Source organism: Oncorhynchus nerka, linkage group LG22 (assembly GCF_034236695.1).
Source record: "Oncorhynchus nerka isolate Pitt River linkage group LG22, Oner_Uvic_2.0, whole genome shotgun sequence".
NCBI classification, from domain to species: Eukaryota; Metazoa; Chordata; class Actinopteri; order Salmoniformes; family Salmonidae; genus Oncorhynchus; species Oncorhynchus nerka.
Window position 1 is genome coordinate 41,990,273 of NC_088417.1, and position 25,219 is coordinate 42,015,491.

General features: G+C 45.8%; 1 protein-coding gene across 1 annotated transcript in view; it reads left to right on the forward strand.

Annotated features, from left to right (window-relative positions):
• The window catches only part of LOC115105190 (protein scribble homolog), a 134,791-nt gene that overhangs the window by 94,755 nt on the left and 14,817 nt on the right, over nucleotides 1-25,219 (forward strand). The window contains 21 exon segments of the mRNA XM_065007162.1: nucleotides 382-654; nucleotides 1,163-1,273; nucleotides 1,413-1,589; nucleotides 1,733-1,849; nucleotides 1,962-2,150; nucleotides 2,257-2,376; nucleotides 3,456-3,512; nucleotides 3,830-3,886; nucleotides 4,122-4,206; nucleotides 14,814-15,262; nucleotides 16,902-16,973; nucleotides 19,519-19,587; nucleotides 19,816-19,837; nucleotides 19,840-19,946; nucleotides 20,590-20,712; nucleotides 21,016-21,072; nucleotides 21,298-21,463; nucleotides 21,956-22,120; nucleotides 23,260-23,476; nucleotides 23,649-23,741; nucleotides 23,966-24,148. Of these exon segments, the coding sequence (XP_064863234.1) occupies nucleotides 382-654; nucleotides 1,163-1,273; nucleotides 1,413-1,589; nucleotides 1,733-1,849; nucleotides 1,962-2,150; nucleotides 2,257-2,376; nucleotides 3,456-3,512; nucleotides 3,830-3,886; nucleotides 4,122-4,206; nucleotides 14,814-15,262; nucleotides 16,902-16,973; nucleotides 19,519-19,587; nucleotides 19,816-19,837; nucleotides 19,840-19,946; nucleotides 20,590-20,712; nucleotides 21,016-21,072; nucleotides 21,298-21,463; nucleotides 21,956-22,120; nucleotides 23,260-23,476; nucleotides 23,649-23,741; nucleotides 23,966-24,148 (2,909 nt within the window).

Below are 25,219 nucleotides of genomic sequence, written 5' to 3' on the forward strand. Positions count from 1 at the left end.
GCCTACACACACACATACACACTGGCAAAGATTTTCAGCTGGCAGGTAGACATTGAAATAAGTTTGAGTGACAGCGATGGCTTTTTTTCTCTTTCTTTTTTGACACTGGACAATATGCCTGAAATGTAACATTTAGTTATTAACCGGTTCCTGTGCTTTTAAAATAAGTTATTTTCCAGAACAGTATATATCACTTTCGTCCTTGGTTCTGTTCTTCAAAAAATGTCAGTATTTTCCGGTTTTCTGTTCCCTGAACCGGTTCCAACCCCCGAACACATAGCTCTCTTCCCTCACTGAACCTCTAGTCCTGAGTGTTGCACACTGTGTTTAGTCAGTCAGCCTACTGACGCCTGCCCTCATTGGTTGTGCCGTTCGATCCAGATCAATGGCGTAGACATGACCGAGGCCAGGCATGACCAGGCAGTAGCGCTGCTTACCGGCACCTCTCCCACCATTGCTCTCCTGGTGGAGCGTGACCAGGCTGAGCCGGGCACCCCAGGGGGCTCCCCGGGCCTGTCCCGTGCCCGCGCCCACTCCCCCCCACCTCCAGAGCCCTCTGACTCACCCGACCAGGAAGAGGGCAACGACGACTCCAGCCTCTTGCCCCACGGGAACCACCTGAGCCAGCCGCTGGAGGACGAATACCCCATCGAGGTGAGACGAAGGGAGCGAACGAAGCGGGTGGACAAATGGTATAGTACTATGTTATGGGGATAGTGGTAAGTTACCATGATGGAGCATTCAAGCTTCAGATTAACTTTAGTTTTAATACCTTTACATTAGGCTTTTATCTCGAATGCTCTACAGCTCAAGAAAAGATGGTGCAAGGTACGAATGCTTAGTCCTGACATAGCATAATAAACCTAGGATGGTGTAGTGGGGCCCAGTGAAATGCAGCAAGACCTGGAGTCTGTTCCATTGACTTAGAGCTTAGGCCTATGTCTTATCTCATACATGTCTTCAAGTAGATATAGTAGATCCATGGATAGTTTGTGTTCCTTGTCTAATAGAAGTTATTGACTTAAAGATTGAGTGTATTTGGGACACTGATGTTTTCCCGAATTCCTCTCATGTCTCCTGATACTGTATTTGTAGAGCCCATATCGTAGAACCATGTCCCTCAAATGAAACAACACTGTAGCTTCACTTCCTCTCCTGACAGGAAGTGGCGTTGGTGAAAGCGGGCGGCCCCCTGGGACTGAGCATCGTGGGAGGCAGTGATCACGCCAGTCACCCGTTCGGCATCAACGAGCCTGGCGTCTTCATCTCTAAGGTTTCTCTCTTGCTCCCTCTCTCTCTCTCTCAATCCAAAAGGCTTCATCTCTCTGTCTCTCTTGGCCTCTCTGTCGCGCTCACTCCCTCTCTCTCATTTTCCCGGGTTTGTGTATTTCACCCTCGCCTGCCTGTGCTAGGTGATCCCCCATGGCTTGGCGTGTCAGAGTGGGCTGCGGGTGGGGGACAGGATACTGGAGGTGAACACCATCGACCTGCGCCACGCCACCCACCAGGAGGCTGTTAAAGCCCTGCTTTACAACAAGCAGGAGATCCGCATGCTGGTGAGCAGGGACCCCTCGCCTCCCGGGATGGAGGTGACGTCTCTTAAACCCACGTGTTCACGGAAATAGGCCTACACAGTAGACACACATACGTGCACACACAGCTTCTGTCCCTTCACACACACACACACACACCCCAACCAGTCCCATCTTCTGATCTATGTGTCCCAATACAGGAGATAGTGATCCAGAAGCAGCCTGGAGAAAAGCTGGGCATCAGCATCCGCGGCGGTGCCAAGGGCCACGCTGGCAACCCCTTCGACGCCACCGATGAGGGCATTTTCATATCCAAGGTACCTGGAACCCACCTTGTCATTCTATTCCCCTTGGAATACGGCCAATGAATGACCTCCTTTGATATATTGACTCCTCTTAACCCCCCCATCCCTGCATCACCCCCTGTAGGTGAGCTCCAGCGGTGCGGCGGCCAGGGATGGCCGTCTGCTTGTGGGCATGCGGATCTTGGAGGTGAGTAACCACAGCCTGCTGGGCATGACCCACACGGAGGCTGTACGCGTGCTCCGCGCCGTGGGAGACACCCTGGTCATGCTGGTGTGTGACGGCTTCGACCCTGGCAACGCTGCCTCTGTAGAGGTGAGGGAAACGGATTAACATCCATTCCATGTTGAAATGATCTCTAGATACAGAGTCCGATCCAAATCGGATGCCATGTTAATAGCGCGTCTTTGTTTAATCTCAGGCGTCACCGGGCATCATTGCCAACCCGTTTGCCGCAGGCATCGTGCGTAAGAACAGCATGGAGAGCATCTCCTCTATAGACCGAGACCTGAGTCCCGAGGAGATGGACATCCTACAGAAGGTGAGAATAATATGACACACAGCCAGTGTGAGGGTCTGCACTCAGGCTTCAGTGGATGGTGTCCGGTGCTTGGGAGAAAAACCTGAGTGTAGAATTACGTTGGTACTCGCACTCACACACACACAGACTCTCACACACACACACACACACACACACACACACACACACACACACACAGACTCTCACACACACGCACACAGACTCTCACACACACACACAGACTCTCACACACTCACACACACACAGACTCTCACACACTCACACACACACAGACTCTCACACACTCACACACACACAGACTCTCACACACTCACACACAGACTCTCACACACTCACACACAGACTCTCACACACACACACAGACTCACACACACACACACACACACACAGACTCTCTCACACACACACACACACACAGACTCTCTCACACACACAGACACACACACACACAGACTCACACACACACACACAGACTCTCACACACACACACACAGACTCTCTCACACACACACACACACACACACACAGACTCTCTCACACACACACACACACACACAGACTCTCACACACACACACACACACACACACACACACACACAGACTATCTCACACACACACACAGACTCTCTCACACACACACACAGACTCTCTCACACACACACACAGACTCTCTCACACACACACACACAGACTCTCTCACACACACACACACACACAGACTCTCTCACACACACACACACAGACACACACACACACAGACTCTCTCACACACACACACAGACTCTCTCACACACACACACAGACTCTCTCACACACACACACAGACTCTCTCACACACACACACAGACTCTCTCACACACACACACAGACTCTCACACACACACACACAGACTCTCTCACACACACACAGACTCTCTCACACACACACACACAGACTCTCTCTCACACACACACACAGACTCTCTCTCACACACACACACAGACTTTCTCTCACACACACACACACATACTAATCACATGGGAAAACGGAGTAGATCACTTTTAATATGAAACATTTTGGCCTAAAATCTATTTCCTAGGAGGTGGAGATGGTGCGAGAGACGTCCCAGTGGGAGAGAGAAGAGATGGAGAAGGTGGTGAGTGAGACTATGTAGCCAAGTCCTACCTCGCATGCTTTTCTGCTACTGTGGCAAATAAACAGAGCCCTTTTCTAATGTGTGTGGATTCTATCCTTTCTCCCCCCTACTCTCTTTTCTTCTACCCTTTCTCTGCCTCCCTCCCCTCATAATGTCTGGGTCGTCCATACACCACTCCCATCTCCACTCACCCAACCTCCACTTAATTCCTCCATCTCGTTTGTCTTTTATCCCATTTCACCTGCATTCATGTCATCCCCTGTTTTCCATTATCTGTGTGGCTGGGTGTCCTCCCCTCCCCCGTCCTCTCTGTGAAGGAGCGCATGCGCTTGGAGCGTGAGGAGGATACTCGCCTGCTAGAAGAGGAGACAGAGGTGAGACCGGTACCCCCTGGGCCTCAGAGTCTTCAGCTCAACCAACTGCCTCCCTGTCAGAGAGGTGGACAGCTCCAGAGGATTTTACTATAGCCTCTGAGATGTTTTGCAACCTGTTGCGCTTCAATGCATATTTATGTAATGATGAAGTTGCTTCCTTACAGAGTGACACATGAGAGGGAAGTCGTTTTCCCCCACTATGTCTGACACTCCACCCTCTTCCCCTTTCCCTCAGAACCTGGGCACTGGGCCTCTGAAACTGGACTACCGGACGCTGGCCGCACTGCCCACCACCGCTCTCCAGAAGGTCAACAGGGTAAGTAAGAAATATATAGGAATTAGTTTACTTGAAAGGTAACTCTTATAGTAGACCTCTTATAAGACCTGTGAACCTTGACTAAGGCTGTGAAATGCCTGGAATTGTCTGCTGACTATCTTGGAAATGGTCCCTGTGGGCCCAGAATAGAACTCCCTGTGGAATCCACCCTGTTTATCTCCCGGGAAACCCTCTGTGGCCAGAGGCCAAGCAGGTGCCTCTGGAGGCTAGGGGGAGAATGTGCCCCCATCCCCTCCCGATGTTCACAACCCTGAGTCCTGCCTTCCTCACCAACGCCTTGGGCCCAAAGAATCGATTGCCTCTACAATGGAATGGAACCATTCCATTCACTTCTGTGATATGATGAGATGCTACATTCCAAAACAAGATCCATTTGTTTCATCATGCACACCATGTCAATGGATCCGTCTACCTTGGCTTGAAGACATCGTTTCAAGAAGAAACTGAGATGAATCGAAGGGTGAGGACACAAAGAAAAACTGAAGGCTGCCTTTCACATCATTAGCTGGAATGCTGGATGGAGGAAATAGAAGAGAAATGATTCAGCCAAAATGGTTGGTACCTGTTTCAGTAAAAAGCTCGAAGTCGCTGGACTGATTGGAGGAGGTGGGTAAAGGGGGACAGCTGGCCGTTATTTTAAACTTAGGATAGGAGGGGAGTGGGAGGGGTGCAGGCGAGAGGGAGGGAGAGTGTCCCAATGTGTGGACTCTATCAGTCAGTCAGTCAGTGTCCCTGGAAGAGTTTGGAGCTACTGCACCCCTGGTCCCAACATCCTACAGTGAGTATAGGGACAGCGCCAGGCGGGGCAACTGGGCTGGGCTCTTCTGTCTTTCTTGCACGTTTCCTTCCTTCATTTATGTATTAATGTATTCTACCGTCATTGTGTCAATTCTATATTCTAGCTACATGTGTGAACAGCAGCCATTTTTGCTAAAGCTGTAAATTACCAAGGATTTAATGAGCTGACATAAAGACATTAGGCCGCTCTCGTACCTGTCACCGTTTTAGGGTGTTGCATAGATGCATGTACATGAGAGGCTACAATTTGTGTCAATATTGTAGTTTTTTTCCCAAGCTTAGTTTGTATTAGGGGTCTTTATTGTATTTTGAGCTATTTGTTTTTATCTTAATGCAACAGTGGTTAGACCTATAAGCTCTACTACTAGGCCATGGGGCTTTTCTGGGAGTGCTTAACCTATATATTGCCTGCAGCTGTTCTTGCATTGTGGCTGTGCATTAGAGTTAGAATGAGGACCCCTGGGTTCCATGACCTGTGTACCCAGGATGATTACCATTGGTTCTTGTCATGACTCCCTGAGATTTTTCCTGTCGAAATATGTTTGATTTTTTTTTGCGATCATTTTAATCCCCGTCTATAGTTTATTTTTATCATAATGTTTATCTGCGATATTCTGACAGCTGAAGTTTGGTCATGTTATGGTATGTAATCATAGTATCTAAGGTATGTAGCAAGTCATATGAAGAAACATGTTTCTTGGCATGAGAAGAGAGCGGTAAGCAGGGGTGTGTCGTGATGAACCACACTCCACCCTTCACCCAGGCCTTCTGGGTAAAGTTAGTCTCACCTTGTTGGCATGTTGATCGTCTTTCTTGCACCTCCCCTCCTCCCTCAGGCCTCCAGCCGTAGCCCAGCTGTCCTCGACAGTCTTCTGAGCCTGTGCCAAAAGGGTACTGGTTCACATACCACCCCACCAGGGTTTCCGTTAGCCAGTAATTGACAGATAAAAATGAAATAATGAAAAGCCAATAAAAAAACATTGCGGCCAAATTGACTTCAAAATAATGCTTTTTATTCATTGATGGAAATATCAGTTGATGGAAATGCATTTGACAGTCATGCTTATCAGCCTGTGTATTTTCGTTATTTATCGCGCACGCCTATTTTGAGGGGAATATCGCTTGTCAGACCGCTAGAGTTGCTGCTGCAGCTTCTCAGCTCGTTGCTGCTGGAGAAAAATGTGCCGATGCTCAGTCATTGCGCAACAAATGTATCCACAAATACATGTTAAAAACAGAGCTTCTCTATATTTATTTTTTCTCACCTGGTAATTGAAGCGCGCCTCCTTTTCACCCGACAGGTTTATAGGCAACGATAGGCAGGCTAACAGCACGTCACCCACCACTTTACAATGTGAGCTGGAGGCAGTATGCATTTTGAAAACATTTACTTCATTTGTTTGAAACCTGGTCGTTTTACTTCATATATTATGAGGCATGCCTTGGGCGGCAGGTAGCCTAGTGGTTAGAGCGTTGGACTAGTAACCGAGAGGTTGCAAAATCGAATCCCCGAGCTAACAAGGTAAAAATCTGTCATTCTGCCCCTGAACAAGGCAGTTAACCCACTGTTCCTAGACCGTAATTGAAAATAAGAATAATTAAATAAAGGTCAAATAAAATAAATAAAAATGACCTTGCTTCAAAGTAGCCTAGGCAAAATCCCACCATAGAAATGTGGAGGCAATTATTTTATGAAGACTTCCTCATAGGCCACTGAAACCAGCATTTCTCTCCTGTTCTGTTGGTTTTCAACTTTCTTTCATTTTCCAGAAGCCAAAGGCACAATCCTAGTCATATTAGCAGCCCATCCTAGTTGTTGCATCTTTAGATTCCCCCTCTTTCTAAGTTTCTAACAGATTTTCATCTCTGTCACTTAAGAAAACCGCTCGCGAAGTGCATTTTGGAAAATGTTTGAAAATGAGGTTTTATTAGCTGCTTCATTACAGGAGTTGCATGTTCTGTTAAGATGAATTACCATAATCTTAACTCAGCAAAAAAAAACGTCCCTTTTCAGGAACCTGTCTTTCAAAGATAATTCGTAAATGTCCAAATAACTTCACAGATCTTCATTGTAAAGGGTTTAAACACTGTTTCCCATGCTTGTTCAATGAACCATAAACAATTAATGAACATGCACCTGTTGAACGGTCGTTAAGACACTAACAGCTTACAGACGGTAGGCAATTAAGGTCACAGTTATGAAAACGTAAGACACTAAAGAGGCCTTTCTACTGACTCTGAAAAACATCAAAAGAAAGATGCCCAGAGTCCTTGCTCATCTGTGTGAACATGCCTTAGGCATATGCTGCAAGGAGGCATGAGGACTGCAGATGTGGCCAGGGAAATAAATTGCAATGTCCGTACTGTGAGAAGCCTAAGACAGTGCTACAGGGAGACAGGATGGACAGCTGATCGTCCTCGCAGTGGCAGACCACGTGTGACAACATCTGCACAGGATTGGTACATCCGAACATCACACCTGCGGGACAGGTACAGGATGGCAACAACAACTGCCCGAGTTACACCAGGAACGCAAAATCCATCAATCAGTGCTCAGACAGTCCACAACAGGCTGAGAGAGGCTGGACTGAGGGCTTGCAGGCAGACTCTCTCACACACACACACAGACTCTCTCACACACACACACAGACTCTCTCACACACACACACAGACTCTCTCACACACACACACAGACTCTCTCACACACACACACACTCTCACACACACACACACAGACTCTCTCACACACACACACAGACTCTCTCACACACACACACACAGACTCTCTCACACACACACACACAGACTCTCTCACACACACACACACAGACTCTCTCTCACACACACACACAGACTTTCTCTCACACACACACACACATACTAATCACATGGGAAAACGGAGTAGATCACTTTTAATATGAAACATTTTGGCCTAAAATCTATTTCCTAGGAGGTGGAGATGGTGCGAGAGACGTCCCAGTGGGAGAGAGAAGAGATGGAGAAGGTGGTGAGTGAGACTATGTAGCCAAGTCCTACCTCGCATGCTTTTTCTGCTACTGTGGCAAATAAACAGAGCCCTTTTCTAATGTGTGTGGATTCTATCCTTTCTCCCCCCTACTCTCTTTTCTTCTACCCTTTCTCTGCCTCCCTCCCCTCATAATGTCTGGGTCGTCCATACACCACTCCCATCTCCACTCACCCAACCTCCACTTAATTCCTCCATCTCGTTTGTCTTTTATCCCATTTCACCTGCATTCATGTCATCCCCTGTTTTCCATTATCTGTGTGGCTGGGTGTCCTCCCCTCCCCCGTCCTCTCTGTGAAGGAGCGCATGCGCTTGGAGCGTGAGGAGGATACTCGCCTGCTAGAAGAGGAGACAGAGGTGAGACCGGTACCCCCTGGGCCTCAGAGTCTTCAGCTCAACCAACTGCCTCCCTGTCAGAGAGGTGGACAGCTCCAGAGGATTTTACTATAGCCTCTGAGATGTTTTGCAACCTGTTGCGCTTCAATGCATATTTATGTAATGATGAAGTTGCTTCCTTACAGAGTGACACATGAGAGGGAAGTCGTTTTCCCCCACTATGTCTGACACTCCACCCTCTTCCCCTTTCCCTCAGAACCTGGGCACTGGGCCTCTGAAACTGGACTACCGGACGCTGGCCGCACTGCCCACCACCGCTCTCCAGAAGGTCAACAGGGTAAGTAAGAAATATATAGGAATTAGTTTACTTGAAAGGTAACTCTTATAGTAGACCTCTTATAAGACCTGTGAACCTTGACTAAGGCTGTGAAATGCCTGGAATTGTCTGCTGACTATCTTGGAAATGGTCCCTGTGGGCCCAGAATAGAACTCCCTGTGGAATCCACCCTGTTTATCTCCCGGGAAACCCTCTGTGGCCAGAGGCCAAGCAGGTGCCTCTGGAGGCTAGGGGGAGAATGTGCCCCCATCCCCTCCCGATGTTCACAACCCTGAGTCCTGCCTTCCTCACCAACGCCTTGGGCCCAAAGAATCGATTGCCTCTACAATGGAATGGAACCATTCCATTCACTTCTGTGATATGATGAGATGCTACATTCCAAAACAAGATCCATTTGTTTCATCATGCACACCATGTCAATGGATCCGTCTACCTTGGCTTGAAGACATCGTTTCAAGAAGAAACTGAGATGAATCGAAGGGTGAGGACACAAAGAAAAACTGAAGGCTGCCTTTCACATCATTAGCTGGAATGCTGGATGGAGGGAAATAGAAGAGAAATGATTCAGCCAAAATGGTTGGTACCTGTTTCAGTAAAAAGCTCGAAGTCGCTGGACTGATTGGAGGAGGTGGGTAAAGGGGGGACAGCTGGCCGTTATTTTAAACTTAGGATAGGAGGGGAGTGGGAGGGGTGCAGGCGAGAGGGAGGGAGAGTGTCCCAATGTGTGGACTCTATCAGTCAGTCAGTCAGTGTCCCTGGAAGAGTTTGGAGCTACTGCACCCCTGGTCCCAACATCCTACAGTGAGTATAGGGACAGCGCCAGGCGGGGCAACTGGGCTGGGCTCTTCTGTCTTTCTTGCACGTTTCCTTCCTTCATTTATGTATTAATGTATTCTACCGTCATTGTGTCAATTCTATATTCTAGCTACATGTGTGAACAGCAGCCATTTTTGCTAAAGCTGTAAATTACCAAGGGTTTAATGAGCTGACATAAAGACATTAGGCCGCTCTCGTACCTGTCACCGTTTTAGGGTGTTGCATAGATGCATGTACATGAGAGGCTACAATTTGTGTCAATATTGTAGTTTTTTTTCCCAAGCTTAGTTTGTATTAGGGGTCTTTATTGTATTTTGAGCTATTTGTTTTTATCTTAATGCAACAGTGGTTAGACCTATAAGCTCTACTACTAGGCCATGGGGCTTTTCTGGGAGTGCTTAACCTATATATTGCCTGCAGCTGTTCTTGCATTGTGGCTGTGCATTAGAGTTAGAATGAGGACCCCTGGGTTCCATGACCTGTGTACCCAGGATGATTACCATTGGTTCTTGTCATGACTCCCTGAGATTTTTCCTGTCGAAATATGTTTGATTTTTTTTTGCGATCATTTTAATCCCCGTCTATAGTTTATTTTTATCATAATGTTTATCTGCGATATTCTGACAGCTGAAGTTTGGTCATGTTATGGTATGTAATCATAGTATCTAAGGTATGTAGCAAGTCATATGAAGAAACATGTTTCTTGGCATGAGAAGAGAGCGGTAAGCAGGGGTGTGTCGTGATGAACCACACTTGGCTCCACCCTTCACCCAGGCCTTCTGGGTAAAGTTAGTCTCACCTTGTTGGCATGTTGATCGTCTTTCTTGCACCTCCCCTCCTCCCTCAGGCCTCCAGCCGTAGCCCAGCTGTCCTCGACAGTCTTCTGAGCCTGTGCCAAAAGGGTACTGGTTCACATACCACCCCACCAGGGTTTCCGTTAGCCAGTAATTGACAGATAAAAATGAAATAATGAAAAGCCAATAAAAAAACATTGCCGGCCAAATTGACTTCAAAATAATGCTTTTTATTCATTGATGGAAATATCAGTTGATGGAAATGCATTTGACAGTCATGCTTATCAGCCTGTGTATTTTCGTTATTTATCGCGCACGCCTATTTTGAGGGGAATATCGCTTGTCAGACCGCTAGAGTTGCTGCTGCAGCTTCTCAGCTCGTTGCTGCTGGAGAAAAATGTGCCGATGCTCAGTCATTGCGCAACAAATGTATCCACAAATACATGTTAAAAACAGAGCTTCTCTATATTTATTTTTTCTCACCTGGTAATTGAAGCGCGCCTCCTTTTCACCCGACAGGTTTATAGGCAACGATAGGCAGGCTAACAGCACGTCACCCACCACTTTACAATGTGAGCTGGAGGCAGTATGCATTTTGAAAACATTTACTTCATTTGTTTGAAACCTGGTCGTTTTACTTCATATATTATGAGGCATGCCTTGGGCGGCAGGTAGCCTAGTGGTTAGAGCGTTGGACTAGTAACCGAGAGGTTGCAAAATCGAATCCCCGAGCTAACAAGGTAAAAATCTGTCATTCTGCCCCTGAACAAGGCAGTTAACCCACTGTTCCTAGACCGTAATTGAAAATAAGAATAATTAAATAAAGGTCAAATAAAATAAATAAAAATGACCTTGCTTCAAAGTAGCCTAGGCAAAATCCCACCATAGAAATGTGGAGGCAATTATTTTATGAAGACTTCCTCATAGGCCACTGAAACCAGCATTTCTCTCCTGTTCTGTTGGTTTTCAACTTTCTTTCATTTTCCAGAAGCCAAAGGCACAATCCTAGTCATATTAGCAGCCCATCCTAGTTGTTGCATCTTTAGATTCCCCCTCTTTCTAAGTTTCTAACAGATTTTCATCTCTGTCACTTAAGAAAACCGCTCGCGAATTGCATTTTGGAAAATGTTTGAAAATGAGGTTTTATTAGCTGCTTCATTACAGGAGTTGCATGTTCTGTTAAGATGAATTACCATAATCTTAACTCAGCAAAAAAAGAAACGTCCCTTTTTCAGGAACCTGTCTTTCAAAGATAATTCGTAAATGTCCAAATAACTTCACAGATCTTCATTGTAAAGGGTTTAAACACTGTTTCCCATGCTTGTTCAATGAACCATAAACAATTAATGAACATGCACCTGTTGAACGGTCGTTAAGACACTAACAGCTTACAGACGGTAGGCAATTAAGGTCACAGTTATGAAAACGTAAGACACTAAAGAGGCCTTTCTACTGACTCTGAAAAACATCAAAAGAAAGATGCCCAGAGTCCTTGCTCATCTGTGTGAACATGCCTTAGGCATATGCTGCAAGGAGGCATGAGGACTGCAGATGTGGCCAGGGAAATAAATTGCAATGTCCGTACTGTGAGAAGCCTAAGACAGTGCTACAGGGAGACAGGATGGACAGCTGATCGTCCTCGCAGTGGCAGACCACGTGTGACAACATCTGCACAGGATTGGTACATCCGAACATCACACCTGCGGGACAGGTACAGGATGGCAACAACAACTGCCCGAGTTACACCAGGAACGCAAAATCCATCAATCAGTGCTCAGACAGTCCACAACAGGCTGAGAGAGGCTGGACTGAGGGCTTGCAGGCCTGTTGTAAAGGCAGGTCCTCACCAGACATCACCAGCAACAACGTCGCCTATGGGCACAAACCCACAGTCGCTGGACCAGACAGGACTGGCAAAAAGTGCTCTTCACGAGTCGCTGGTTTGTTTCACCAGGGGTTTATGGTTGGATTCGCGTTTATCGTCGAAGAAATGAGCATTACACTGAGGCCTGTACTCTGGAGAGGGATCGATTTGGAGGTGGAGGGTCCGTCATGGTCTGGGGCGGTGTGTCACAGCATCATCGGACTGCAATATCAATGCTGTGCGTTGCAGGGAAGACATCCTCCTCCCTCATTTGGTACCCTTCCTGCAGGCTCATCCTGACATGACCTTCCAGCATGACAATGCCACCAGCCATACTGCTCGTTCTGTGCGTGATTTCCTGCAAGGTAGGAATGTCAGTGTCCTGCCATGGCCAGCGAAAGAGCCCAGATCTCAATCCCATTGAGCACGTCTGGGACCTGTTGGATCGGAGGGTGTGGGCTAGGGCCATTCCGCCCAGAAATGCCCGAGAACTTGCAGGTCCCTTGGTGGAAGAGTGGGGTAACATCTCACAGCAAGAACTGGCAAATCTGGTGCAATCCATGAGGAGATGCACTGTAGTACTTAATGCATATTGTGTCCAAACCAGATACTGACTGTTACTTTTGATTTTGACCCTCCCTTTGTTCAGGGACACATTATGTGTTAGTCACATGTCTGTGGAACTTGTTCAGTTTGTCTCAGTTGTTGAATCTTATGTTCACACAAATATTTACTCATGTTAAGTTTGCTGAAAATAAACGCAGTTGACAGTGAGAGGGTGTTCCTTTTATTTTGGTGAGTTTAAAAGTGATTTCTGCCATGGGTCTGGTAAATTTAAATCTTCCTGGTCATGTTGTCAGGCGACACATTTTCCTAATGGAAACCCTACACCCCACTGACCTCTGTACTATAGGCCACATTTAACCACCATGTCCGACACCAACACTACGATGTGTCACAGTTCACGACTGCATGTATTCCTAGTGACACTATTTGGATTGTCACGACATGTCAAGGCCGTGTCTTGGAATACACGATCAGTGTAGAACAATGTAGTTCTGAAGACACTAAGCCTCGTCCCACTTTAAGCCCTAGCATTTTTGGCACATTTGAGTTCAAATCCAACCTGGTCGCAGTGGAACGCTCTCTGGGACTCAATCTTCTGCTGTGTCACTTGTTTGATGAATATTTGTTTTACTGCATCAAGTTAGTTTCTTATCCAAGGGCCTTATCCGAGGTTTTGTGGGGTATTGTGTCTTGTCATGTTGTGCTTCTTTAATGAACTCTCTCCTATCTCATATGTGGAGTGTATTGAGGCCTGATTTGTAAGTGTAAGGAGTGGACTGAAGCCTAAGAGTCTAGTGCTGTCTAACTGTACTGATAGTGTGAGTTATTTAAGGCTGGGGCCCAGGCAGGGCAGGCTACTGTTCTGGTTATGTGAGTGTAACTAGAGGGATAGACAACCATTTAATACTTCTGGTATGATGACTTATCTATCTGCCAAGCTCCTCCTTCACAGATTAAAGGAACTGTCACGTGGGCTCCGCTCCTCCGTTACCCACTCAAATTCCTTCAACATTAGAGAAGTTTTGCGTACGAACTTGACGGTAGGCATTTGAGATGTGTGTAGGGTTGAAACATTTCGATAACTTTCCCAAAATTCCCTGGTTTCCCAGAAATTCCGAATCAGGAGGAGGGAATAAGCAGGAAACCGAGGGAATCCTCCAACCGGAATTTCTGGAATACCTGGAGATTTTGGGAAAGTTTTTCAACTCTCGTGGTGACAGTACTTTGGGTTTTGTGTATGATTTGCTCTGATCTGGCCAGCCAGTGTCTATTTTAGCTCTGCTCCACACGGCTCCCTATTTCTCTTTTATGTATTTATCAGTGTCCATCCTCATGTCCTCCAGTATGTCTCCCATTTCTTAACATGTAGCGATCTGTCTCCATCCTCATGTCCTCCAGTGTGTCTCCCATTTCTTAACATGTAGCGATCTGTCTCCATCCTCATGTCCTCCAGTATGTCTCCCATTTCTTAACATGTAGCGATCTGTCTCCATCCTCATGTCCTCCAGTGTGTCTCCCATTTCTTAACATGTAGCGATCTGTCTCCATCCTCATGTCCTCCAGTATGTCTCCCATTTCTTAACATGTAGCGATCTGTCTCCATCCTCATGTCCTCCAGTGTCTCCCATTTCTTAACATGTAGAGATCTGTCTCCATCTCTTTTTATGTAGCTTGTGCTGCATCATAAATGCAACAACAAAACATTATTTATAAAAAACACTGTTTTTGAATACAGTAATTTGCTAATTAGCATGATTGCTTTACTTTTATGTTTATGGTTGACGCAGCTTGTTTGCCATCAGCCAATCACTGTTCTCAACAAGTTCAAAGCACATGAATGCACACAACTCGTTGCTCCCAATTTCTAAGTAGTTATTTCAGAGTTTCCCCTTTTTGGACATATCTGGACATCACCTACTATTCTGTTTTTTTCCCTCTCTCCCCCTCTGAGTTTAATCTGCATCCCTCTCCTTTCAGATTTGAGTTTTCCTTTATCCCTCTCTTACCATTTGTCTCACTGTGCCCCCTTTTTCTCTCTCTCTCGCTCTCTCAGCTCTCTCTCTCTCTCTCGCTCTCTCTCCTTCTGTCAGTGCAACTGCCCCCATGGAGGCCCCCATTCAGGCCCAATGTTCTTTCACCTTAGAGCCCCTGGGTTTTGACCTGGGGCAGCCCCCCACCTCCCTCTTCCCTCTTCCCCATGCTCTACCTCAGTCCGGCCCCATTATGAACACAGAGGCAGGGCCCCTCTACATGTCCCAGCACTCTCCCAGTCCCTTGATAACCGCCTCCAATCAAGGAGCAGCTAGACAAGAAGCCCTGCCTACTGGTGAAGACGAGGAGGTGGTGGTTCTGGTGGATTCCCAGCCAATCAACTTCACCGAGAACCCCTTCCTGGTGGCCAATCGCAGGGGCAAAGGGTGCCCCCCCTCTGAGCGCATCCTCTCAGGGCCTCCTGTGGGCTACGGGAGTGCGGGCAAACTGCAGCCCTGGTTATTCAGCAAGGCAAGCAGCCTGCCTGCGTGTGTGGGTTTGAGCCAGCATGGTGTGTGGCACTGTGGCCTGGTTTAGGATTAGCAGTTCCTTTTGTCTGTGTGCCAATAGAACATGTTTGAGCCAAGATGTTATAAGGTAGAATGTATGTTATGTGTTTGATTTTTCCAATGTAACAACTGTTAAGTTTACAACCTGACCTGCCTTATTTTCATTGAGTTCCTCCCCATAGCAAAGGATACACACTTGTGCGCTTGTATGACATAATCATTGCCAATCAAACACTGCCAGCCAGGATGACTTGAATGACCAAGATGTGTGAAGTCACCTGTTTTGACGGATGTCTCCTTCACTAACCCTTTGAAAATAAATAGCCATGAGCATGTGACCGCTGGAATTGAGATGGAGAAATCTCCTGCTATGAATGAGTCCGGGGTAAATCCATTTGAAATCAATCACTTTTTGACAGCATCTCTTTTGATTTAAACAAAACTGTCCATACATATTTTCCCATGGAAGAAGTTATCAGAATGCGACTTTTTGAACATGAATGCCAAAACAATCAGAAAATATATTTGATATAATTTAAAAGCTTACTAACTGTTGTCAAACTATTTTTATTAGTTAACGTCAATTATCTACAAACGTGTAAACTGTTATTTTTTTGTATTCTCATATGTTGTAGTTTAGACCCTATTTTACATAATCTAAGGTTGTGTCCAAGGTCCCTCCATCGGTTGAGACGACATGTTCCTGAATACAGGGTGGGTGTCGTTTCAATCATAGAAATGGAATGAATAGATTGGACCTATCCCTTCATACCACTGCTATTTAGCTGGTACGCCATTGAACTGTTTATTGTATTGACATTGTAACTTCTACCACAAAGATGACTGCAGGTCCACCCATTGTCGAATGTCAACTTAAATGGTCATGTCTATTCTGTTTCTATGATTTCAACAGATATTCCCATTCAAGTCTGCATTCTCTGACATGTGGACCTCCAACCATCTTTGCGGTACCATTTGACAGTTGAAAGTTCAAATGTAGTCCCATTTATCAGCCAGAACATAACACCCACCCTGTATTCAAGAGCATGCTGTGTCTCAACCGATGGAGGGCACAACACCAAAACCTTAGATTATGTTAAATAATGTGAATATGAAAAAAATAAGTTTACACGTTTAGATAATTGATGTACGATGTTAAAGGGCCACATTGTTTTCCAGAAATTATGAAATAGTTTAACAACCCTTTTTGTAAGCTTTTAAATGATATCAATCGCAGCAGTTTATATTTTCCAGTGATGAAGACATGGATCTCTCATGCTATGGTGGGGTATGCAAAATGGGTCAACTTTGAGCACCTTTAATTTCTGAATGTTTTGGCATTCATGTCCAAACATGACTTTTACATGTGTACTGTTATTTGCTGCACCAGTAGGGTAGCAAAAATCTGGTAACTTTCCCAAAAGTCCCACTTTTTCCCAGAAATCCTGGTCTGAAGATTTCCAGAATAAGCAGGAAATCTGGAATTTTGCAACCGTACCAATAATAATAACCTGCTTACTCCACAGAGAATGGAGTTGGTGTATGATGGGACAGCTGCTAAATCTCTTCCCATCTCTCTTTGTCTGTCTGTGTAATCTCAGGCACCCTCCACTGAGCCCCCCAGGACAGACAGTCCCATTAGAGACGCCCCCTACTCACCAACCACACAACCGGTATGTCCACCCCACCCCAACAACAGCCCTCCTTTCACATCCTCCTTTAAAGTCCCCTCATTCACACCCCTGCTTTCACAGCACCTATATTTGTTCTCTTTTGACATAATCCACTTCAGAGAGGGTAAATGTAGTGTACCTGCTGGTTCTTCCTCCCTCCTTCCCCCCTCACATCCCTCCCTCTCTAGCCCAGTGCTCATTCCTCCATCCCTAGCCCAGTGCTCATCCCTCCCTCCCTAGCCCAGTGCTCATTCCTCCACCAGCTCCCTGATTGTTGAGGACCCTACTTGTCATTTGTGCTTTTAATTCTAGCTTTGTTTGAATTTGTAATGAACCCTGACCTTTGCATTGAGAATGATATTGAAATGTGTTTACCAAGTATCGGAACGTGTTCCTGAGTAGGGCTGACACAATTTCTGTGTAACCGACGGTTATGGATGAAGACTGTCATGAAAATAAAATAAGTAATAACCGTTAAAAAAAAAAAAATCTTCAATTTGCACTCGTCAGACTGAAGGACAGATTTCCACTGGTCCTAATGTCCATTGCTCTAGTTTCTTGGCCCAAGCAAGTCTCTTCTTATTGGTGTCCTTTAGTAGTGGTTTCTTTGCATCAATTTGGCCATGAAGGCCTGATTCACACAGTCTCCTCTGAACAGTTGATGTTGAGATGTCTGTTACTTGAACTCTGTGAAGCATTTATTTGGGCTGCAGTCTGAGGTGCAGTTACTGGCTGATTTCGGAGGCTGTTAACTCTAATGAACTTATCCTCTGCAGCAGAAGTAACTCTGGGTCTTCATTTCCTGTCGCAGTCCTCATGAGAGCCAGTTTCATCTAAGTGCTCGATGGTTTTTGCGACTGCACTTGAAACTTTTAAAGTTCTTGAAATTTTCCGTATTGACTGACCTTCATGTCTTAAAGTAATGATGGACTGTCGTTTCTCATTGCTTATTTTAGCTGTTCTTGGTCTTTTACCAAATAGGGCTATCTTCTGTCACAACACAATTGATTGGCTGAAACGCAATTAAGAAGGAAAGAAATTCCACAAATGAACTTTCAACAAGGCACACCTGTAAATTGAAATGCATTCCAGGTTACTACCTCATGAAGCTGGTTGAGAGAATGCCAAGAGTGCAAAGCTGTCAAGGCAAAGGGTGGCTACTTTGAAGAATCTCAAATATAATATATTTTGATTTAACACTTTTTTGATTATTACATGATACCATATGTGTTATTTCATAGTTCAGATGTCTTCACTATTATTCTACAATGTAGAAAATAGTACAAAAAACAAAACAAAAAAAAACCTTGAATGAGTAGGTGTGTCAAATTTTGACTCGTACTGTATATAGTAATAAAAAAAAGGCGTTGTAGCAAATGATCTTCGGTAACCTAGGCAACACCCCCCACAATCCAACAGCAGCACATAGGATTATAATGAATAGAACAGTCTTGGAACCGCTAACCCTGGCAATTTGACTGGTAAACTCAGAATGCCCTGTATTGTGATGAAATCATTTCCATGATAATGTAGAATTATTTTAACTGTGTCCAATGGAATGTATTTTTTGTAATGTCAGTTGAGTTGAATCAACAAATCACAGCCCATATTGATGGGTACACTTCCTCCTTTGCTCCTATGTGTAGTGGGTACACTCACAATGGCTGCCAGTCCACCAATTGCTGGCAGCATACCACCCTGTATCCCAATGCTCACTTGCCTCTGAAGCGAAGTAGGGTTGGAGCTTGTGGGGCCCTGGATGGGAGACCAGATGCTGCTGGAAGTGGTGTTAAAGGGCCAATAGGAGACACTCTTTCCTTTGGTTTAAAAAAAAAAGATATATATATATATATACTTGTTGTAAGAGTAGGGGTGTTAACCCTGGTGTCCGGGCTGAATTCTGGTGTCCGGGCTGAATTCCCAATCTGGCCCTCATACTGTCATGGCCACCTAATCATCCCCAGCTTCCAATTGGCTCATTCATCCCTCCTCTCCCCTGTAACTATTCCCCGGGTTGTGATATAAATGAGAATGTGTTCTCATTCAACTTCCCTGGTAACAGAAGTATAAAATAAAATACAATTATGCCATTATTTACTTGAATGGGGATGCCCATTATATTTCTATGGCAGCACATGCAGTGAGAACGGTTATTACGGCGACAGCCCTAGCTCTGAGCTACTGCACGTTATTCAGCTTCAGAGCGTATGTGTTATAGATTTCAGAGCTAGTGTTCATTTTGCATCGTCAGGTTAGCCCAAGTCAGGGTAGTAATTGCGAAACCATTTTTATTTTGTGTGCATGTTTGTGTGAGAACCATGTTTGCGCCTGTAGAAAGCGCGCCTGTATGTTGAAAGCTCCGGGGCGAAGTTTTCCTCTGGGAACAGATTTAGTATCAGTTTCCCCTCCCCAAAACTGACCCAGGAACACCGTCTAGGGGTAACTTCACCCTACACCTATGTTGAAATATTAGCATCGGGGTGTGTGGCTTGTCATGTAAGCCGTCATGTCAACTCCATGCATTATTCTGTATTTCTTTTTTCAGGCAAGCATTCATTTCACCCCTACTGCACTGCATGCCAAGGAGGAAATCTCACCACTGAGTCCCTATGAGGTATTGACCTTAAATCCAGTCATAGAGAATGAATGGGGCAAGATCTGTGCTCTCATTGTCCATCATTGACAGTAAACATTCATAGTTCGTTCTCCGTGCTCAGACTGTTGTTCCATCCCAAATTGCACCCTAGAAGTCCCTAGAAAAGGGGAATAGGGTGCCATTTTGGACATAGCCTGCATTGAAATATATGACGTTAACGTCTTTTGTTGTGGTTTTCCCTTCCAGACAAGGCCAGGTGCCATCCAGCCCTCTCCCGTGGTGGCGGGCGGCCGATCACCTCGCCAGCCACTCAGGACGGGCACAGCAACCCCAATCCCTTCCAGCATGGCCCCTCCCCCATCAACTCTCAGACCTTTGTAAGATCCCTCACCACCACGTAGGGTGAGGGTGAGACCCCCCCCCCCCCCGATCATGGGTGCCGTCTCACAGCAGTGTCATTGATGTTCATCGCAACTATTTCCTACTATTTGTAGAAGCTACAAAGTTTGAGCTGGGTCCCTGTCCATGCATTCGTTCGCGAACAGGGACTCGCTGTAAAAGCACTGTTGTTGAAGACAAGCGCCGTAAAAGTGGACTTGCATTCTCAGCGAGATTTATCTAAGTCGCTACTACTGTAGCCAGAGCCAACCAATGGCTCACAGGGGAGTTCTGAAATGTTTCATTCCATCTGGTGATTGGGCTAACCCTAACAATCCAACTGCTATAAAGCAGCTATGGGTTGAATCTCAGCAATCTCAACAATCTCCCATGTTCCTGTATATAATGCCACCGCCGCCGAGTTGCGCACACATTATCTGAGTGCCATATCTTCAACAAGGCAGGCACAGCCTCATTCACCCACCCCTACTGTCTGTCTCTTGCACATCCCCCTTCGCATCATCGTTTCTCCACCTTGTTCTCACGCTGTCTTCTTCAGCTTTTCAGTTTTTTTCTCATAGTCTGCCCCTCTCCTTGTTCCTCTCTTCCCTTTGGCTCGTCCCACTTCATGGACCCCCCCAGCTGCAGCCTCGTGCCCCCTCCCCCAACACGATCGATGAGTTCCCCCTGAACCCCAAGCAGGCATACCAGGCATTCGCCGCCGTGCCTCACTGGCTGGCTGTGCTGGCAGGCCGCCCCACCCAGGCACCAGACAGCATGCTGTGATGGTCGTCGTCACTGTTTTAGTCGCTCCGCCCCCCTTCACGACTGACGCAGGCCCCCCACCCTCAAGAACACATTCTCATTGATCATCAGCCGTCTGTGTCTGTGCTGAGAAGTCCCATCTCAACCATTCTCATCACCTTGCCTGCTTTGTGTCCATATAAATAGATTCCATCTCTGATTCTATTCCTATGTTTGTGCCTCTCCACAGTCTGTCTTTCTGTCTGTTCCAATGGCTGCCTCCTGTTTCCCTCTCACACGTTCTCTTCTGTGTCTTATCGACAGGATCTGTTTGGCGAGAGGAACAACGTCCACCACAATCAGCCTTCTCCAGAGGTTAGCGTTTGTACCACCAGTGACAATACAAATTAATGGCCATACGTGTGGTTTTTGTTGTCTGTGTGATATCGAATGAGTTTGAATGGCAACGCAGGTCAGTGTATGTTAATTAGAAGACGTTGAAAAAGTGCCGATAAAACCTGCTTAAAGTGACATTGGCGGTTGGTCATGTCCCATTTGGCTGACACTTCGGTGACGAGACCACTTCTGTACATGTGGTTCTTTCAGCCTGAGCTGAACAACGAGGTGTTTGAGGATGAGGGGGACGGGGGAATGGGTATGGGTCAGGCAGCCCCCGTCTCTCCCCGACCCTCCCTCTCCTCTGACTGTCTGGACTATATGAGTCTGGCAGCAGTGCCACGCCTCTACAGAGCCTCCATGGACATGCCCCCAATCGAGCTCAGATCGGGCTGTGGTCTCCTTTGCTTTGGTGGTGATTGCAGTGTCTATATCACTGTTACTTACAGTGAGAAGGGGCGGCGGTGCTACATTTGGTGTCAGAGGTGGGATCCTGTCAATAAATCATCCTCAGAATCAATCGTAGCTAGTGGTGTTGGGTTGTGATTCGACTGCCTAATTTATGTTTTTCCCACCTGCTTAACAATCAATGAATACTGTGCTGGATATACAGTAAAACTTAACTCTGTGATGATTCTCAATTGAAATGGTCAAATCAAAGTATTTCAGTTTATTAAAAAAAAATCCTCATATTTTTATGGACTTTTTGTTGGATTTTTTTTTTTTTTTATGGACTTGTTGTGGGATCTGGCTTATGTCTGTGTCCATTGAACATTTGATTGGGCAGGTCGAAACCAACCTCTGTCCCCATGGCCCTGTTTCTCTTCCACCATCCTAACCACCCTATCCCCATGGTCCCCTCCCCCACAGACTCCATCACCTGGTGGCAGAGACGACCTGGCGCAGCGCTCCTTCAGGGACAGACAGAAGTACTTTGAAATCGACATGAAGCAGCAGACGCCCGACACCAAGCCCAAAGGCCGCGTGTCCCTGGTTGGAGCAGACGACCTGAAGAAGATGAGGGAGGAGGAAGGTTTGTGCCAGCCAGCTCCTTTATTTCAAGCCCAAATAATACCCTTCACCCCCTTCTAGGGTTGCACATTTCTAGGTTTTGCAGAAATGATGGTTGGAGGATTCTGAATTTGCTGATTAATCTTCATGATTCCGGTACTACTCCAGGAATGAAGGAAAATATTTTGGGGGAAACTTACAGGAATCTTGTACCTCTACCCCCTTCTGAAAATGGTACAACTCTCTGGTTCATTTTGGTCAGAGAGACTAATGCTGCCTTCATAACATATCTTAAATTCTTAAATACCAGCATGCGACTTGGAAATATCTACTTGAACGCCCCTCCAACTGGTAATTAGTAAGTGGGAAATGGTCTCATCTGAGCTCAAATGAATTATATTTGTCACATACACATGGTTAGCAGATGTTAATGCGAGTGTAGCGAAATGCTTGTGCTTCTTGTTCCGACAATGGAGTAATAACCAACGAGTAATCTAACATAACAATTCCACAACTACTACCTTATACACACAAGTGTAAAGGGATAAAGAATATGTACATGAAGATATACATGAATGAGTGATGGTATAGAACGGCATAGGCAAGATGCAGTGGATGGTATAGAGTACAGTATATACATATGAGATGGGTAATGTAGGTTATGTAAACATTATATTAAGTGGCATTGTTTAAAGTGGTTTAAAGTGGCTAGTGATACATTTTTTACATCAATTTCCATTATTAAAGTGGCTGGAGTTGAGTCAGTATGTTGGCAGCAGCCACAGTATGTTAGTGGTGGCTTCTCACATGCTAAACGCTGACGCTGAGGTCACATACAATAGAAATGACCTCGATAACAGCATTTTTGGCAGTTAAATGCAACAACAAAACATTATTAAATGCAACCCAAAAACATTATTTATATATATATATATCTTATCTGTTAATCTGGTTTTTGAACACTAATTTGTTTACAAGCATGGAAGCTGTACTTTTAGTGCAGGTTGACGCAGCATTCTCAACGAGTTCAAAGCATGTGAAGCCAAGCAACTCGTTGCTCCCAGTTTACAAGTAGTATTTTCAGAGTTTCCCACTTGTTATGAACGCAGCATAAGCTCTGATGAATGGAATCCTAATGGAACTATGTTTCTACAATCCCAGAGAGGAGATTCGAGCAGCGGGCACGGGAGTACCTGATGGATGAAGATGACGAGGAGGAGGATGACCTGGTGAAGCAGATGGGAGTGTTGAAGGCCACGGGCAAGGTGGTGCTGGATGGGGTGGAGTACAAGGTGGAGCCTGTAGCCACCCCCCGCAGGCACTGTAACACGCCCCCCAGCTACAGCGCCACACCCCCTAGCTACTGTGGCAGCTCAGGGTACGGCCTTTTCTCTTGAATTTATTAGGAAATGTACTTTAAATTAAGATTGATTTGATTGCTGATCATTATCAGATGCCTTTGTTTTGAGTAATGGAAGATTATATTGTGAGTTTTATTTTATTTTAAATTCAGCAAATTAATGTTCCCTCATTTATGTTTGTGCCCATAGGCCCTCGTCAGTGGATGGTAAAGGAGACTCCCAGAGGAATTCCTTAGAGGAGAGCTTCAAGCTGGAGCAGCAGAGGCCCAACTCCATGACTGGGTAAAGACAACCAAACATGTCCGAGTTTTTAAATCACAAATTCATGTATGTGTTGATTATTATAGTCTTTGCAGTGGTGACGCATCTCCCAAACTTGTGTGTGTAGTGACTCAGCACCTCTTCTATGTGTGTGTGACTCCCAAGTCTCCTGCAGTGTGTGTGAGGTGTTATGTGGAGTGTTAGCAGTGTGTTTTGACATTTTGTGTTCCTCCATCTCCACCCAGTCTGATCCCAGTGTACCCTGGAGAGTCGGGGGCTCCCATCCGGACAGCCAAGGCAGAACGGAGGCAACAGGAGCGCCTGAGGATGCAGAGTCCAGAACTGGCCCCAGCTGGAGACAAGGACCTCTCCCCCTCCGAGAAACGGGCTCTGGAAGCCGAGAAGAGAGCCATGTGGAGGGCAGCAAGGTACACACTTACACACACAGAATCAGGTCACACACACAATCACAAAAGTACATTTGGATATGTGTGAACAAAATAAAGAGACATAGATCAATATGCTCTAAATACTGAGCAAGGTAGAGAACTAGGAGATTCCTCTTTGCCTTCCCAATCTATTTTTCTGTGTTTCTACTATTTTTGCTTTTGTCACCATGCTTGAAAATATGGAGAGTGGTACTCAGTAATGTGTTATGTTCGACTTGCCTCAAACATATTCAGGACATAAAGTTAATTTCGATAGCGCGCTGGACTTCGGGCTAGAAGGGTTCGAGACCTGCTCCCTGCCTGTTTCATCACTCAACGAAAATATAGGCCTAGTCCTCTGTTGCTAGCCAAGCCGGCTGGCCGTTCATTCTGTCGGTTAGGCTGCCAGAGACGCGACCCAGTCTTTTTTGTTATACATGTGTGGACACGACCCAGTCGTTCATTCTAATTGTTCGGTTGCCATGCTCTAATCCATTGCTTGCCAGCCAACTACCGCTAAACAGTCAGGTCAAACAGTGCAGCTAGAATAACCACAAAGTAGGTGCATGTGCATTTGTTTAAGCTGTTTTGGATTTCGCCTGGCATATAACATGTGCTCTCTCGTCAGCACACTGTTCAGAGGAGCTAGCCCAACTGCACAGCTAATGTAATCACTTCAAACTGAAGCTGGTAAAACAGCAAACTAGCTGCATTTCATGACGTTTGACCAGTTTTTCTATTGAAATTTCTTTGTTTTCGACTGGCTGAGAAAAGATGTCTGTTCATTCTATTGGTTAGGTTGCCAAAAATGTGACACAGTCGTGAAGTCTATGTTCTATATGTATGGGCGCGACCCAGTCGTTCTTTCTAAATGTGCCGTTGCCATGCTGCCTGTAAACCATGCAGCTAGAATAACAGCTGCATTTCATTTCACCTGTTTTTCGATTGACACTTCTTTCTTTTTATCCATCAAAATGTATTGTAACGACCCTGGTCCCAGGGTCGTTACAGTATATTTCGACTGGCTGAGAAAATATGTTCATTTTCAAGAGGACAGTGGAGATTAAATAC